The following is an 18921-nucleotide window of genomic DNA, read 5'->3' on the forward strand; positions in this document are numbered from 1 at the left end:
GTGAGAGTGTTACAAATATCACAGAAAGTTTGAAGTGGGACACACTTGCAGACAGATGATGCGCTAAATGGAAGGGGCTGCTCACTAAACTCCAAAATCCGATCTTCGTCAAGTACATAGAGCATATATTATTACCACCAACTTTCAAATCACGCAATGATCACCGTTCAAAGATCAGGGAAATTAGAGCTCGTACTGAGGCGTTCAGACAGTTGTTTTTCTCTCATGCGGTCTGCGCGTGGAACAGAGGGGGGGATATGACTTTGGTGCAAATAGTGCCCTCTGTCACACACCGCTTGGTGGCTAGCAGAGTACTGGGTGATCAAAAAGTCAGTATAAATTTGAAAACTTAATAAACCATGGAATAATGTAGATAGAGAGGTAAAAATTGACACACATGCTTGGAATGACACGGGGTTTTATGAGGAAGAAAAAAAAAAAAAGTTCACAAAATGATCGACAGATGGCACTGGACAGCAAAACGTCAGTGACTGCTACCGTGACGGGTGAGAGGTATGCCGATATGTTACAGAATCGCATCATCCACAGCCTGGCTGATAAACACCTGCTGGAACGTACGGTGTTTATGTAGGATGCGCTCCAATCCATATTGCTAGATGCGTGAAAGATCTCTTGTGCACGTCGTTTAGTGACGATCATGTGCTCAGCCGCCACTTTCGTCATGCTCAGCCTCCCAGGTCCCAGACTTCAGTCTGTGCGATTATTGGCTTTGGGGTTACCTGAAGTCACAAGTGTATCGTGATCGACCGACATCTCTAGGGTTGCTGAAAGACAACATCCGATGCCAATACCTCACCATAACTCCGGACATGCTTTACAGTGCTGTTCACAACGTTATTCCTCGACTACAGCTATTGTCGAGGAATGATGGTGGACATATTGAGCATTTCCTGTAAAGAACATCATCTTTGCTTTGTCTTACTTTGTTATGCTAATTATTGCTATTCTCATCAGATGAAGTGCCATCTGTCGGGCATTTTTTGAACCTTTGTATTTTTTTGTTTGTAATAAAACCCCATGTCATTCCAAGCATGTGTGTCAATTTGTACCTCTCTATCTACATTATTCTGTGATTTATTCAGTTTTCAAATTTATACTGATTTTTTGATCACCCGGTATATATGTAGATGTCGATGTTCTCATAAGAAGTTTTCCTTTGAACAGTTTGACACAGCCTTTTGTTCAGCTTTAGAATTTTACGAGACTTTTTTATTCTTCAGGGTGCCTGGAAACATTTGTTAGGATGGTGTGCAGAGTCCCATTCTGAACGGTGAGTGATGAAATCTGCATACCACACGTGACAAAGACAATTAGGGAAGCTGTTGGAAACACTGTGGAATGTGACTACAGTAATTCGGGTGTGAACCCAGATCACACGACAGTATCAAGTTTTCAGTAGTAATCAGAATAGGAAATTATGCGCACAAACTGTCAAACGATAAGGGGGAATACGAAGACGACGGAGGAGAAGAGGGGAACAGTGGTGCAGTGCCGACGCCGGGCCTCACGGGATGGAGGGGTCGTGCCGGCGGCAGCAGAGCGAGGGCGGCGCCAGCCAGTCGTAGCGGTAGGACAGCCGCAGGCGCGTCTCCTGCCCCCCGGGGCACAGCCGGTCCGAGCCCCAGCGCAACTGCTCCCACATGGCCGCCATCTCCGCGGCGCTCTTCTTGTGCGTCACCAGGTAGCTGTTGTGGCAGCCCCGCGACTTGTACTCCGTGTCGAACCGCGGGTCGTGCACGCGCCGCACGTCCTTCAGGGGGGCCAGCCACGTCCCCACCGACACGTCCTCGTTGTAGAACAGCCTGCCGACACATTTCGCTGATTGCAAATGGGTACTGTAAATGTACTCAGATATTATTCGTCTGGTCAGTTTGAAATTAAACTACATTTCGTGCGCATCTCTCTATAGCGTAAAGTGCACCGTCCAAAAAGTAGCACATTGGTGGATTCGCGAGCTTAAAGAATGAAACAGATGTGGGCACAATCTTCTCGATACCTTAAAAGTAGAGGATGGAATGGCATAACAAAACTGATATCAGATAACTACAGAAAATTTCAAAACACTTCTACAGATGGCTGGGGGACACATTTAGAAAAATTGGCCAAGTGCAATTAGGACTCGCACACTGAGTGTTCTGTACAGACTTACTTATGTTAATACAGGGTGTATATAAAGTCTGGGAACACTTTCCATTATTTATTGCACAAGAACTAAACATTGACCTAGTAGATAGTGTCGGAAGTTCCGTGCGGTTTTCGCGGATGATGCTGTTCAAATGGTTCAAATGGCTCTGAGCACTATGGGACTCAACTGCTGAGGTCATTAGTCCCCTAGAACTTAGAACTAGTTAAACCTAACTAACCTAAGGACATCACAAACATCCATGCCCGAGGCAAGATTCGAACCTGCGACAGTAGCGGTCTTGCGGTTCCAGACTGCAGCGCCTTTAACCGCACGGCCACTTCGGCCGGCAGATGATGCTGTAGTATACAGAGAAGTTGCGGCATTAGAAAAGTGCAGCAAAATGCAGGAAGGTCTGCAGCAGATAGGTACTTGGTGCAGGGAGTGGCAACTGACCCTTAACACAGACAAATGTAATGTATTGCAGATACATAGAAACAAGGATCCTTTATTGTATGATTATATGATAGCGGAACAAACACTGGTAGCGGTTACTTCTGTAAAATATCTGGGAGTATGCGTGCGGAACGATTTGAAGTGGAATGATCACATAAAATTAACTGTTGGTAAGGCGAGTGCCAGGTTGAGATTCATTGGGAGAGTCCTTAGAGAATGTAGTCCATCAACAAAGTAGGTGGCTTACAAAACACTCGTTCAACCTATACTTGAGTATTGCTCATCCGTGTGGAATGGTTTGCAGAGGAGATAGAGAAAATCCAAAAAAGAGCGGCGCGTTTCGTCACAGAGTTATTGGGTAAGCATGATAGCGTTACGGAGATGTTTAGCAAACTCAAGTGGCAGACTCTGCAAGAGAGGCGCTCTGCATCACCGTGTAGCTTGCTGTCCAGGTTTCGAGAGGGTGTGTTTCTGGATGAGGTATCGAATATATTGCTTCCCCGTACTTATACCTCCCGAGGAGATCACGAATGTAAAATTAGAGAGATTCGAGTGTGCATGGAGGCTTCCTGGCAGTCGTTCTTCCCACGAACCGTACGCGACTGGAACAGGAAAGGGAGGTAATGACAGTGACATGTGAAGTGCCCTCCACTACATGTGGCTTGCGGAGTATAAATGTAGATGTAGATTGTACAGATGTCATACATATTGCATTTTGAAGAGGAACTCTGAAAGTTTTTTTTTACGAACCACAACTGACCTGGCAGACGGCAATACAGTAATCAAATTCTTGCCACACCCATCTCAGCATGGCACCATTGACTGTGGCAGTCGCTTCCCGTATTCTCTCCCGGAGCTCTGCTACATCACGTGGTAGAGGCAGACCTTTAATGTGTCCCCACAGAAAAAAGTCACACAGAGTGAGATCTGGTGACCGGAGAGGCCATTTCGTGAAACAGCTCACTCCGCACATGAACTCGCTATGTTTGCAACTAGTGCAACTTGGCAAATCACCAAACTACACTGTGGCGATATACGTGAAAAAAACTTTCAGGGTTTCTCTTCAAAATGACATATGTATGATATCTGTACAATGTTTGGTTCTCGTACAATAAATAAATGAATGTAAGTGTTCCTGAATTTTATGTACGTCCTGTAGATAATTCCACGAGTCTGGGAATCAAGAATCTTGGCCATTTTCGCCTGTTATCGACATTGGTACTGGCAAGACACCAATCCCAGTGATTCACAGATTTCTGAGAATCTTTTAATTTCAATAATATAAATGTGACACAAAATAAAGCAGGAAGCAGGCAACCATTATTATAACGAACAGCAGTTCTGCATTCAGGCTGACTGGGTTGCAATGGCAAAAGTAAAACATGAGGCATCAGACTATTCTGCAAATATCTGTTTCACATACAACTTGAAACACAATATCTACACGCAATAATCACTCCTGGATATCTAATAATGCATAAATTCCTAAAAGAGTAATATCAGCCTGATGTTTGATTTTTACCATTGTAAACTAGTCCGCCTGAATGAAGAACTAATGATTGTTTTAATTTCAAGTTTTACATTGGATAACAAATACAATATACAATTAAAAATTAACAATTTTTGAACGTTTTCCTTTGCTTGTAATGTAATATCTTTCTTCTTGCCAACAAGAAGTACCCTATAGGTTTTGAGGAGTGGGTTTGCAAGTACCAAAATATGTTACCTAAATGGCTGTAGCTTTTGGTTGCACTGATTTAAAAGCTTACATTTATTAGATGGCCAAGGGCCTATAGAACTTGTTATGTGACATAAATTTCAACTTGATACAGCTACCCATTCCCAAGAAAAAATGTTCTTAGCAGATGGATGAACAGACAGAGTCAGATTTAAAAAAAATAATTAAAAAAAAAGTTCTCATGCAATACAGTTTTCAGGTTTTTGCCTTTGGTTGTACTGTGAAATTCTTCTTTTTGCCAAATTTCATTGTCCCCTACAGGTTTTCACGAGTGGGTTTGTGAGTATCAAAATATGTGACATAGATGGCATTGACTTAGAAACTTTTGTAGGATATGATTATTAATTTATAGTTTTCAGATTTTTTCCTTTGCTTGTAGTGTGAAACCTTCCTTTTTGACACATTTCATGAATCTAGGCCTACGGGAAGTACCCTACAGGGCTTGATAAGTGAATATGAGAGTATTAAAATATGAAATAACTGGTGGTATCTTTTGATTGCATTGACTTAGGAGCTTCAATGTTTTACACTGCCAAGAGACCACATTTATGTTACATAAATTTCTATGTGGTAAGTCCAACTTTTCCTGAGACTAAAGGTTTTTGACAGACAGACAGATTAACAAAGCGATCCTATTAATGGCTTCATTTTTACTGACTGAGGCACGAAACCCTAAAAAAGAAGACCATTTCAGACTGTCCATTTCTGCTTCCCTCTCAGTTGCAACCACAATACGCACAATTTACTTCACATTCTTCAAACAATGGACAGTGAGTTATTTAACTTCCAAGTATTGTAAGCAATCATTTGAGAACAAATACATAGGGGGTTCTTAATATTTTATGCAAAAAGTAAAACATTTCCAAAATAACTGCTTCAGCAAAGGATGCATCTTTAATTTGTTTACGTAAAGATGATTTTTTTCAGCAACGAAGTAGATGACTCATCTTTCAGCTTTCTGCTTCCCTTAAAACAAACCTAGATGTGAACACAATTCTTTGCATGGCAGGGTAAATTAGTCTGCCACAAAGTATTGGGGCACTGAGTCTGAATACTGAATCAGTGTGTGCTAAGCTTTACAAGAGGAGTCCTGTCACGAGGTATACATTTGGATCAGGTACATTTCTTTCTGTATCAGTTTCTACTATTTGTGGCCTTCTGCCATGCTCTGATCAGCCAGCCTTTGATACATAATATGCTATAAATTCAAAAACATATCCACCCTTACACATTCATACAAGCATGATTCACACAGAATCTTTACACTGGTTGTAAACATATTAATTAAACCATGATGTGTTCCCATCATGGCCACGAAATGTCACTCCCAACACCAATTACATATGGAACAGATAACAATGACAACCCCTAAGAAGTTTCCCGGCTTGTGCTGTATAAATCATTCAAGTATATGAAATTTATGATATTTAATTATCTGCCACTGTTCTCAGAATTTTATGTGTAACTCTGTGCAGTGGCCCATAAACAGATTTTCTGTTATGCCAGACAAGATCTCCAGTCATAGACACTTAGTGGTACATGTTCAGAGCCTAGGCAAGTTGATAGTATATACACTACTGGCCATTAAAATTGCTACACCATGAAGATGACGTGCTACAGACACAAAATTTACACGACAGGAAGAAGATGCTGTGATATGCAAATGATTAGCTTTTCAGAGCATTCACACAAGGTTGGCGCCGGTAGCAAAACCTACAACGTGCTGGCATGAGAAAAGTTTCCAACCGATTTCTCATACACAAACAGCAGTTGACCAGCGTTGCCTGGTGAAATGTTGTTGTGATGCCTCGTGTAAGGAGGAGAAATGCGTACCATCACGTTTCAGACTTCGATAAAGGTCGGATTGTAGCCAATTGCGATTGCGGTTTATCATATCACGTTATTGCTGCTCGCGGCGGTCGAGATCCAATGACTGTTAGCAGAATATGGAATCGGTGGGTTCAGGAGGGTAATACGGAATGCTGTGCTGGATCCCAATGGCCTCGTGTCACTAGCATTCGAGATGACAGGCATCTTATCCGCACGGCTGTAATGGATCGTGCAGCCACGTCTCGATCCCTGAGTCAACAGATGGGGACGTTTGCAAGACAACAACCATCCGCACGAACAGTTCGACGACGTTTGCAGCAGCACGGACTATCAGCTCGGAGACCGTGGCTGCGGTTACCCTTGGCGCTGCATCACAGACAGGAGCGCTTGCGATGGTGTACTCGATGACGAACCTGGGTGCACGAATAGCAAAACATCATTTTTTGGATGAATCCAGGTTCTGTTTACAGCATCGCGATGGTCGCACCCGTGTTTGGTGACATCGCGGTGAACGCACATTGGAAGCGTGTATTCGTCACCGCCATACTGGTGTATCACCTGGCGTGATGGTATGGGGTGCCACTCGTTACACGTCTCAGTCACCTCTTGTTCGCACTGACGGCACTTTGAACAGTGGATGTTACATTTCAGACGTGTTATGACTCGTGGCTCTACCCTTCATTCGATCCCTGCGAAACCCTACATTTCAGCAGGATATTGCACGACCGCATGTTGCAGGTTCTGTACGGGCCTTTCTGGATAAAGAAAATGTTTGACTGCTGCCCTGGCCAGCACATTCTCCAGATCTCTCGCCAACTGAAAACGTCTGGTCAATGGTGGCCGAGCAACTGACTCGTCACAATACGCTAGTCACTACTCTTTATGAACTCTGGTATCGTGTTGACGCTGCATTGTCAGCTGTACCTGTACACACCATCCGAGCTCTGTTTGACTCAATGCCCAGGCATATCAAGGCCTTTATTATGGCCAGAGGTGGTTGTTCGGGGTACTGACTTCTCAGGATCTACGCACCCAAATTGCGTGAAAATGTAATCACACGTCAGTTCTAGTATAATATATTTATCCAATGAATACCCATTTATCATCTGCATTTCTTCTTGGTGTAGCAATTTTAATGACCAGTAGTGTACATATATGGACAGCAACTCTGTTGAGAAAGTGAAATAGTGGTGAAATAGAGGAACTATGTCTGAGGAAAGAGGTGTGTGATAGTGGTAAACAGTGGAAATACTGGGTGGTCATAATTGAAGTGCAACTACTCACAGAGGTTCAATGTTGGCTGCAATTATCATATGGCAGCACAAAACCTGGTAATTACTCTAGTGCATTACTGCAGAACTGATTTACACTGCAAAAAAAGCTAGTTCCAATTCTGGCCACCAGGTGCAAATCTGGTGCTGTGAATGCAAGAAAGATATACAGAAAAATTTCTATACGTAATAGATTAGGAACGGGACGCGGGCAGAACACGTCAAACAAGTGAGAAAGGCATAATGCTTTATTATTAACAGCAGCTTACATAATTTGTTCAATATGAGCACTGAACATGTCAACTAGATGTTGCATCTGCAAAACAACATAATCAACAGTTGGTTGCAGCAGTTCCAGGGGATCAATGCAACATGTTCCTGCATACTGGCCTTCAGATCAGATAGAGATCAAACATGTACATGGTAAACGTGTTCTTTTAGACAGCCCCAGAAGTCACATGGATTCATATCATGTGGTCTTGCAGCCCTTGCATCTGGGACACCTCTGCAGATAACATGTTCGTGGAGGTTGCATCTTTCACTGGGTGAGCAACATGAGCTTTTGCCCATACTGGATGAAACCAGTGGTTTCTACACAGTTGTGCTCTTCCAAAGCAGGAATTACATGTCGTAAAACGAGGTCTCGTGCAAAGTCATGATAAACCCGACAGGTCCTACGGGTGTGTTCTCTTCCAGGAAGAAAGGACCGAGAACAGAGGTACTTGTGAATCCACACCATAGAGTCACATACGAGGGGGGGACCCAAAAATAACTGGAATTTCTTTCTAGAAAGCATATGCTTTATTGTTTTCAAATACAACCTTAATCTCCTTCGAAGTACTCTCCATTAGCATTAATACACTTGTCCAAACATTCATTCCAGTGTTTGGAGCACCTTTCAAATTCGTCCTCTTTGATACTAGCACTTTCATGACATTGCGTTTTACGTCTTCCACATCCACAAAATCCTTCCTTCTCAAGTCTCTTTTCATCCTCGGGAATAGGGAGAAGACCGAGGGTGCTAAATCTGGCAAATAGGGCGCGTGGGTCAAGGTCTTCTTTGAGGCCAAAAACTGGCGAACGCTGAGAGCCGTGTGCGCGGGAGCGTTGTCGTGATGCAGGAACCACACGCCAGAATCCCACAAAGCCGGACGTTTTCGTGACAAACTTCTGTGAAGCCGTTTCATAACCTCCAAATAGAACTGTTGGTTTACTGTCTGGTTTTCAGGGACAAATTCAAAGTTTACGATCCCTTTGATGTCAAAAAAACAGATCAACATCGCTTTCATATTCGATTTCACTTGTCGAGCTTTTTTTGGTCGAGGTGAGCCAGGTGACTTCCATTGTGATGACTGTTGTTTGCTTTCTGGGTCGTACCCATAGCACCGTGACTCATCACCTGTAATGATTTTGTTGAAAAATGTGGATCATCTTTGAACGCGTCCATTTCGAGACAGGCTTGAACACGACGATACCTTTGATCTCCGGTAAGAAGCTTCGGCACGAATTTTGCTGTCACTCTTCGCATCCCCAAATCGACAGTCAAGATGCGCTGAATTGAGCTCCAGGACAACCCGGACAAGTTCTCGAGTTGTTCGATTGTCCTGCATCGATCTTCACTGATGAGATCACAGATTTTGTTGATGTCGTCTTCGCTTCGAGCTGTTGAAGGTCGACCGGAACGGGGCTCATCTTCAACCACCATTTCTCCCTTTTTAAACCGAGAAAACCATTCGTACACTTGCGTTTTACTAACAGCGCGGTCTTTGTATGCTGTCTGAACCATCGCAACAGTTTATGCTGCGTTCTTGCCGAGCAAGAAACAAAACTTCACTGCCGCACGTCATTCGTAGAAACTAGCCACTTCCTCGTGTCACGTCTGCACGCACACTCAAAGAACTGCCAAAGAAACCACAATTCTCACTGTTGGGTGACGCTGCATGGCAGAATGACTCAGCAGAGCTCCTACTACAACCCACTGTCGGTGCAACCTGCTACTATAAGTACATGATGTGCAGCATTACGATTCCGGTTACTGTTGGGTCCCCCTTCGTATGGTGAATGCAATGGCTCTTTATGCACAACACGTAGCTTAACGGTAACCCAAATCTGACTGAACTGTGTATTCCCTGCACCCTGTAGTGTAAGATGTCTCTCATCATTCCACAGAATATTGCCCAGCCACATGTCATAAACTTTGATATATGCCAGAAACCAAACAGCAAGTACAGAACATTGTTGCAGATCACGAGATTTCAGCTGTTGCACTGTCTAGATCTTGCATTGGTGCCAGTGTAAAATAGACCACAGAAACTTCCTGTACTGTTGACCATGGGATGGACAACACTAGCACTACCCAGAGGACACACTGTGTGGTCAGTTACAGCAACAGCAATCTCACCAAGAACTTCCATCAGGATACACTGCCTTCCTCTTCCACGTGCCGCACCACACTCACTGAAGTTTTCGAATTTCGCTGTCATCTTCTTTAAACCATTTAATGACATCGGGCCAGGCCAGTCGTCAGAATTTTCAGTCGGCAATACTCAATGCAGCACTTTAAATGCTGCCGTTCACATGAAACAGTTTCACCTCTAGTATACACTCTCTCTTCTCAATAGCCACACTGCAGACTCACATTATGGGTTGTCAAATGACAGCACGGGTTTCATACCATCATACAAACAGTGTACAGTGTCAGCTGTGCACCTGGTGGTCACAATTGGAATTTTTTTTATTTTTCTCGGTGTACAACAGTTCTGCATTAATGCGTTAGCATATCTACCAAGGTTTGCTACCATACAATAATTCTAGCCCACACTGGACCTCTGTGAAGCAGCTAATCCAAAAATAGAGAGTCAGTTGCAATATCTTTTTCATTGCTACTACAATAATTCAAATTTTTTCGTTTGTTCATGTATAATATATTTTGGAAAAACTGACATTACATTTTGCTCAATGGAGATAATTAACAAATATTATTACTTTTGTGACACCTTTCTCCAATCAATAAAGGAAAACAATTAACTATAACTGTTTAAAAAGAACAGTATCTGCAGCACAAGGAGGTTAGAATAGGGTAACCACCTTGATGCAATGTTATAGAGTTGGTCCTCTCAGCATCTTTGGCCTGCATGGCAGCTGCAGCATTGGCCAGTCTATGTCACAGGGCTAGTCAGCAACAGTGTTCACTCGTCTCACACAAAATTAAATAAAGAAATAAATCCTTGTGAAAGAAATGATTAAATATATTAAATAATGACCCATTAAAGCAAATTGCTAGTGTCAGCAATTTCTTGACACTACACAAACTGTCTGAATGCTTTAAAATAAATCTTCACATGACCTCAACTGCCAAAGCTTTTATCTGTAAATGTAAGATGACACCTATATTAATCTGTTCCACAACATAAAAACATTGACCTCAGGAGTAGTATTTTTTGAATGATGAATTTGGGAAAAACACCTTGTCTTATAATTGGAAAAATACAGTACTTTAATAGGAAACTATTAAAGATATGAAGAGTTTTACCATAAAATTGATAGATGTCTAAAAGAAAAAGGTGTTATGAGGTAATCATAGGAAAGTTTAAGATTTTTAAGCACTCTGAATGTTGTTTGCCTGTACTATTATTAAGACAAAACTTTAAAACTATTATGAATGAAAGTAAGTTGTTATGGATGGGTAAGGCAACCTGAATCTCATACAAACAACATGCTTACAAAATTCTTTCTTGTAAACTAGGCCTTAAAAAAAACATTATTACAACTGCATTGTACTACCAAGAAGGGGCACATATAATAATGATAAAACAGTATTAATTAAAACAAGTGCAGGCACTTTAAAACAGATATATTGTAGTGGGCATCTAGGTTTGAATATTTATCATATTAAGAAAATGTTATGTGCAGAAGTAAAGACACATTCCACTAATTAAAACAGAGCCATCATTACTACCGTATTGTTGGTTAACCTGAAACAATGAAATGTTCAAACAAGAGGCACCTTATTCTCACTATTTGGTAAGTGTGGTTAACTTAATAATATCTCAGTAATTTGAGAGATTTATCAAAAGATTTTATTGGTAACACAAAAATATAGTAAAATGATAAAAGCTTGTAAATTAAGAAAAATAGCTGTATACACCATGAGATCAATTGTCTAGGTGTGGGATATGTAGTGTTAGATAAAATTCCATAGAACTGAATGAAAGTAATAAAATGTGTCGTCATAGAGGAGAGCACAAATATTGTGTGATCTGTTATTTTATTTGCATGTGGGAATCATGTTAAGGGATGATGATGCATGCCTTCAATATGGGACAACTTGGCATAAGGAAGTAGCTGTCCAGACATGAATACTGGAATTCCTGACAACATTGGCCTGCTTTGGAGAAGTACCAAGCCCTCAAAGCATATACATTTTTGACTGTTAATGAAATATAAATAATTCTTTGGCCATACTTTTATTTAGAGGTTTCATGCTGGATGTTATGCTTTGACAGAAGTTTGGTGTCATCCAGTTGATGATGTATATGTTGATGGACAATACATGGATTATAAATTCCAAAGGTTTTCGTACATTTTTCAAGGAAAGTTAAGCTGCCTGTCACAGTTTTACACAAGGTAAGGGAAAGCAGCTAAAAGATACCAAGAAAACAATTTGTTAAATTGTCATTAATTAAATCACATCCAACACAATGGAACACAATAGGAGTTAAAACATCTCGGTACCGGGACAAGTGAGGTGTTCACTTTGAAAGGAGGTAGTCCATAAGTGTGTGGAACCATTTGTCAAAAACCAAAACAGATGGACAAAGAAAAATGTTAACTCATGTAATATAAAATGGGAAAGGGTGTCAAAACCCGTGACATATGTTGCCAGCCTACATTTTATATCCTCTCTACTTCGACCATCGTCAGTTATTTTGCTCCCCAAATAGCAAAACTCCTTTACTACTTTAAGTGTCTCATTTCCTAATCTAATTCCCTCAGCATCACCCGACTTAATTAGACTACATTCCATTATCGTCGATTTGCTTTTGTTGATGTTCATCTTATATCCTCCTTTCAAGACACTGTCCATTCCGTTCAACTGCTCTTCCAAGTCCTTTGCTGTCTCTGACAGAATTACAATGTCATCGGCGAACCTCAAAGTTTTTATTTCTTCTCCATGGATTTTAATGCCTACTGCGAATTTTTCTTTTGTTTCCTTTACTGCTTGCTCAATATACAGATTGAATAACATCGGGGAGAAGCTACAACCCTGCCTCACTCCCTTCCCAACCACTGCTTCCCTTTCATGTCCCTCGACTCTTATAACTGCCTTCTGGTTTCTGTACAAATTGTAAATAGCCTTTCGCTCCCTGTATTTTACACCTGCCACCTTCAGAATTTGAAAGAGAATATTCCAGTCAACATTGTCAAAAGCTTTCTCGGAGTCTACAAATGCTAGAAACATAGGTTTGCCTAGCAGTGCAGTTCCGGACTGAAGCGCATAGAACCGCTCGGTCACAGCAGCCGGCCACACGATCTGTACAGTCCACGAATCACCAGCCCATGTTGGGGTAGCATATTGTCCCAACAGTAAAATAAGGCAAACAGGACAATGACAAAGATAAACAAACACTGTACTGTAATTTTATTAAAATCTGTCATACTGAACTGTCAATTCACATTCTCAAATCCGAGTTTGTTAGTAGTGTTCTTGACTGCGAGATGAAGAGTGGAGTACTTGTTACATGAGGATTCCTACATCGGGTTTGAAGGGTACATGACACATATTTCTGAGAATATCAGCATACTTGTTAAAGAAAAGTAGAGTTTGTTCTATATCATTGTCTTCCAGCACATACTGCATAATCAAGTGAAGAAGTCTGTAACTGCTGCATCCATGGTGAACTAAGCAATACTTATGATGGGCAGTCAAAAGAAAACAAGACAGATGGGAAAATGTAAGTATACTGTTTATTATTTCAAAAGTGATCACCATGACTGTTAATACACTGTGAGACAAGTTGGTGAATGCCTTCATGGGAAAATGTTTGCAGTTGTCTACGGGACGATGATTGTACAGAGGCGTGCACTATAACGACTCCTTTTCTTACTAGGCTAATTACTGTTTAGCTCTACAGGGCCATTATACTGAAATGTTTCCCCACACCACCTAGTATTGTCTTTCTATTTGTGTGAGTAACTGTATGTTCACTGTTGTGGGTAAATACATACAGCGTACACAGGGCAGTGTGTGAAACTGATGGCGATTACACGCTTCCGCTGTTGTAGAAATCTGCTCCAGATGCTGCAGATACCGTGTTGAGCTGAAAGTGGTAACCAAAATACGGAGAAATATTCTTCGGGGCTCTGTTGCATAGCAATCAGATTGCTTTCAGTTCTGAGAAATGTCCAGTTACTATTGTGGATTTGAATGATCCATGAAGTGACTTCTTTTCCGAAGAAAACATCGAACTATTTCACTAGAACTGAACGCTCCCGTCGGAACTGTTCTCAACTGGTGTTTATTAGTAAATCACAATAGCAGTACATCACTGGGTGTATAATAAGACGTACCTTCTTGAAATGAACAATATTTTATTGTTCTATTAACTGATTTCCTTCCATATGCACTTATATTTTACAATGTGAATCAAAAACTCGCAATGGCGTCGATTTTTTACATCACAAGCATGGCTCTCCTCCCCTAAAAAATTACTCTTAACAAGAACAAAAGAACTCTATCTCCTAAGAATAATTATGTGAGCGCTGACCGCCACAGAGTGATAAACAATATCTTTGTCTCTCTCTCGCAGTGTCACAGCATGTTACGCTGCATGATACATCATAGCACCTCTTTGTCTGAAGCAAATTGATGGCCGCAAATGTCTTTCTTTAGGGATCCAAAAATGTGGAAATCATCACAAGGAGAGAGACTGGGACTGCACAGAGGATGTATATGGATTTCCCAATGAAACTTCTGCTGCATACTTGAAACAATCTTGGCAACACATGGGTGGGCATTTTATTGGCAAATCCCTACACATTCCCTAAATTAAATTTTTTGAATGCAAACCTTTCAGAAACCCAGCGTTGTTCTCTTGTAGCCCTAATTCTTCTGCCTCAAAATATTGTTACTTCTATTATGAAAACATGTTGCGTGGTAAAATATGTGAAATATAACATTCGGGTTTTTGGAAATTTCTTGGTATTCACAATAACAAATGGCCAAAAACCAACTCATAAAAATATAACCTAACACAAAAGCCATTTAATGAATATACGGTCACTGGTTAATCAAAATAACTTCATCATAATGTGTCGAAGTATTCCTAATAGTTCCAGTCTTTTACATTGTTACTGAACACGTAATAGTTCTGCATTTTAACACCTTCCCACTCAAGTCTTGCAATAGGCACAGAGAACAGTGCCGTACTAAGTCTTTAAGTTTCCAAATACTGCTGACAATGTTAAAGTCGTGCAGAAAATTTGTGAAAACTATCGAGCAATCTGTGCGACTTGCATGTTTGCAAACTGATAGCCAGACAAATAGAAAGAAAAGCTGAAGAAATTATAAAAGGACAGGAAATGGAGGAGATGGCACCCGATTAGGCTGAAACCCAAACATCGTTGATAGTTGCCAAGAGAATGTTACACAAAGACTAACTCAAATAGGAAAGGAATACAAGTAGGGAGGAATGAGTAGCTCTGAGAAACAAATTGTTGCAGGCAGCAGAGGGGGAACTACAGGTGATTATAATTAAAGTTAAACTTTCAAAACGCTGTAGAAATAACACCACTGGCCAGAATGACATCAAACTGCAACGGAATATTATTGGAGAAGGTAGAAAACGTATGGCAGAAGAAAAAAAATACTGTGAAAATTGATCAATAGGTGGCGCTGTATGTGTCAGAATATGTAAATGAAAACACCTGTCATGCGCACGGCCCACTGAAGTTTGTTATAAACACACCGGCTACACGGCTTTTCCTCCTATTGCTTCTGCAAAGTTCGCCATGACCATCTCAATGCAGGATTGTGCTCGGCTTGCAAAGCTGTATTACAATAATGATGACAGTGCACATGTCGCTCTCAAGAAGTTCCTGACACTGAAGGGTTTGAAAAAAGGTATTGGTCCGATGACTGCCATGGATCTGAAGAAAATGATTCGAAAATACGGGTTCTTCTGGTGTGCAACCTGGTAGAGGGAGGAAACGAATTTATTCCAAGTCAGTGGAAGTAGTGGCCACAGCAATGCAGAAGACGAGTGGGGGTGGGCAAATGTGTACTGCACGGATAATTGCCCGAACATTGGACATAACAATGAGCACGGTGCGAAAAATCCTACGAAACATCCCTCTTTGCTATCCATTTAAAATTACCCATGTGCACGAGTTGCTTCCTGTTGACCTGCCAGCAAGAGAGACCTTTGCTTTAGAATTTCTTGCTCACAGGGAAGTGGACAATGATTGGCCGTGGAAGATTTTGTGGATAGACGGAGCCCACTTCCATCTGACAAGATATGTCAATACACAGACTTGTCAAACATGGGCAATGGAAAATCCGTTTGCAAATCAACCAGAACCACTTCATCCTGAAAAGGTCACTGTGTGGTGAAGGTTTACAGCATCATTTATCGTAGGGCTATATTTTTTCGAAGAGACAGGTGCTTCCGGTCCTGTTACCTGTACAGTCACTGGTAAGCGTTATGAATGTCTTTTGTGCAACCAGCTCTCCAACAGCACGGATGTGTGGATGGGATCATTTTTATGTAAGATGGCGCACCTCCATGCATTGAAAATCCAGTTAAGTAGCTGCTGAAGCACCATTTTGGAAATGCTAGAATTACCAGCCGCCACCATTTCCCTACAGCCTTGCTGTCCCGATCACCTGATCTTAATCTGTGTGGCATCTGGTGGTGGTAGTGGTTAGTGTTTAACGTCCCGTCGATAACGAAGTCATTAGAGACGGAGCGCAAGCTCGGGTTAGGATTGGGAAGGAAATCGGCCGTGCCCTTTCAAAGGAACCATCCCGGCATTTGCCTGAAACGATTTAGGGAAATCACGGAAAACCTAAATCAGGATGGCTGGAGACGGGATTGAACCGTCGTCCTCCCGAAAGCGAGTCCAGTGTGCTAACCACTGCGCCACCTCGCTCGGTGTGACATCTGGCTGTGGGGATAGCTGAAAGATGTTGTGTTCAGTGTTCTGATTGCAAGCTTGGCTGCATTGAAGTCACACATTGTGCACCACATTCTGAACGTGACCCCAGAAACACTTCGATCAGTTGTGGAACGTGCTGTTTCTCGATTTCATTTGTTGCAGAAAATGGTGGACAGCATATTGACCATGTTCTGCACCAGTCACATGGGAATCAATAATCCAATATGATTTCGATTGGTGCTTTTTATATGGTTTTTGGCCTTAGAACAATTAAAAACGGATATGATTGATGCTTTTTATGTGATTTTTGGCCTCAGGACAATTAAAAACAGGCGTGAGTAATGCTTTTTATGCCGTTTTTGGCCTCAGGACAATTAAAAACCGATTTTTCCCATCAATGTGATATGACCTTGCTGTGGTGGATGGGCTTATGTAACTAACACTATCACACCTGTACACCCATGCACACTGAGTAGTACAGTTTGTTTAATGTCAAAAGTACACCTCAGGCATTGTTGTATGAGTCATTTGTCATTTGTAGTTATTGTTATAACGTCAAGTTTAACACATACATTTCAGAATGACACAAACGTATAAGTCACAGAGTAAGTTGACAAGCAAGACACGTGTACACATTAGCATTCGAATGAGCACCGAGTCCCAGTCTAGCGGCCGCTGCTCGGCTGGCCGCTTAGGTGGCGCAGCTGCTGCATGGCTGGCAGGCAGCGCCGCACGTAGAAGACGGGTGTAATTGTGCGGCGGTGCTTTGAATGATCGGCGAGTCACTACAGTTATGATACTTACAGCATCATCTATTGGTATATTTTGTAACTATATATTTTTCTTCTGTCATACGTTTTCCCCCTTCTCCAATAATATCTCGTCACAATTTGATGTAATTCTGATCAGTGGTGCTACTTCTACAGCAGTTTGAAAGTTTCACTTTAATTATAATCATCCTGTAAGCAAAAAAGCAAGGCTCAAAAGAAAACTTCGTCTAACAAACAAGATAAATCTGCGTTATGAAAACAGAAAACAGAAAAATGTGGCAAATGAAACAGGTAGCATGGAATATAGATGCCTGTGACAAAACAGGAGTGACAAGTGAATATTTGCACAGCAGAAGCAGTGTGCATGTCTATGGAAAATACAGACACTGCTTTCAGGAAAATTATAAAATCTTTAGAGAAAAGGCAACTAGCTTATGAGCTCAAACGACAAGAAGGGAAGACAGAAGCAACATATGGAAGGGATGTATACAGGGTGTTACAAAAAGGTACGGCCAAACTTTCTGGAAACATTCCTCACACACAAAGAAAGAAAATATGTTATGTGGACATGTGTCCGGAAATGCTTACTTTCCATGTTAGAGCTCATTTTATTACTTCTCTTCAAATCACATTAATCATGGAATGGAAACAAGCAACAGAACGTACCAGCGTGACTTCAAACACTTTGTTACAGGAAATGTTCAAAATTTCCTCCGTTAGCGAGGATACGTGCATCCACCCTCCGTCGCATGGAATCCCTGATGCGCTGATGCAGCCCTGGAGAAAGGCGTACTGTATCACAGCCGTCCACAATACGAGCACTAAGAGTCTCTACATTTGGTACCAGGGTTGCGTAGACAAGAGCTTTCAAATGCCCCCATAAATGAAAGTCAAGAGGGTTGAGGTCAGGAGAGCGTGGAGGCCACGGAATTGGTCCGCCTCTACCAATCCATCGGTCACCAAATCTGTTGTCGAGAAGCGTACGAACATTTCGACTGAAATGTGCAGGAGCTTCATTGTGCATGAACTACATGTTGTGTCGTACTTGTAAAGGCACACGTTCTAGCAGCACAGGTAGAGTATCCCGTATGAAATCATGATAACGTGCTCCATTGAGCATAGGTGGAAGAACATGGGGCGCAATCGAGACATCACCAACAATGCCTGCCCAAACGTTCACAGAAAATCTGTGTCGATGACATGATTGCACAATTGCGTGCGGATTCTCGTCAGCCCACACATGTTGATTGTGAAAATTTACAATTTGATCACGCTGGAATGAAGCCTCACCCGTAAAGAGAACATTTGCACTGAAATGAGGATTGACACATTGTTGGGTGAACCATTCGCAGAAGTGTATAAATGGAGGCCAATCAGCTGCTGATAGTGCCTGCACACGCTGTACACGGTACGGAAACAACTGGTTCTCCCGTAGCACTCTCCATACAGTGACGTGGTCAACGTTACCTTGTACAGCAGCAACTTCTCTGACGCTGACATTAGGGTTATCGTCAATTGCACAAAGAATTGCCTCATCCATTGCAGGTGTCCTCATCG

The 18921-nt window shown here is 41.7% G+C and overlaps 1 protein-coding gene across 1 annotated transcript in view; it reads right to left on the minus strand.

Moving 5' to 3' along the window:
- Positions 1-464: 464 nt before the first annotated feature.
- The window catches only part of LOC126426953 (beta-1,3-galactosyltransferase 6-like), an 89477-nt gene continuing 71020 nt past the window's right edge, over positions 465-18921 (minus strand). The window contains exon 5 of the mRNA XM_050089067.1: positions 465-1823. Within this exon, the coding sequence (XP_049945024.1) occupies positions 1526-1823 (298 nt within the window). The 3' untranslated portion in view covers positions 465-1525. The remainder of the gene's footprint in view (positions 1824-18921) is intronic.

The sequence above is a fragment of the Schistocerca serialis genome, chromosome 11 (genome assembly GCF_023864345.2).
Source record: "Schistocerca serialis cubense isolate TAMUIC-IGC-003099 chromosome 11, iqSchSeri2.2, whole genome shotgun sequence".
NCBI lineage: Eukaryota > Metazoa > Arthropoda > Insecta > Orthoptera > Acrididae > Schistocerca > Schistocerca serialis.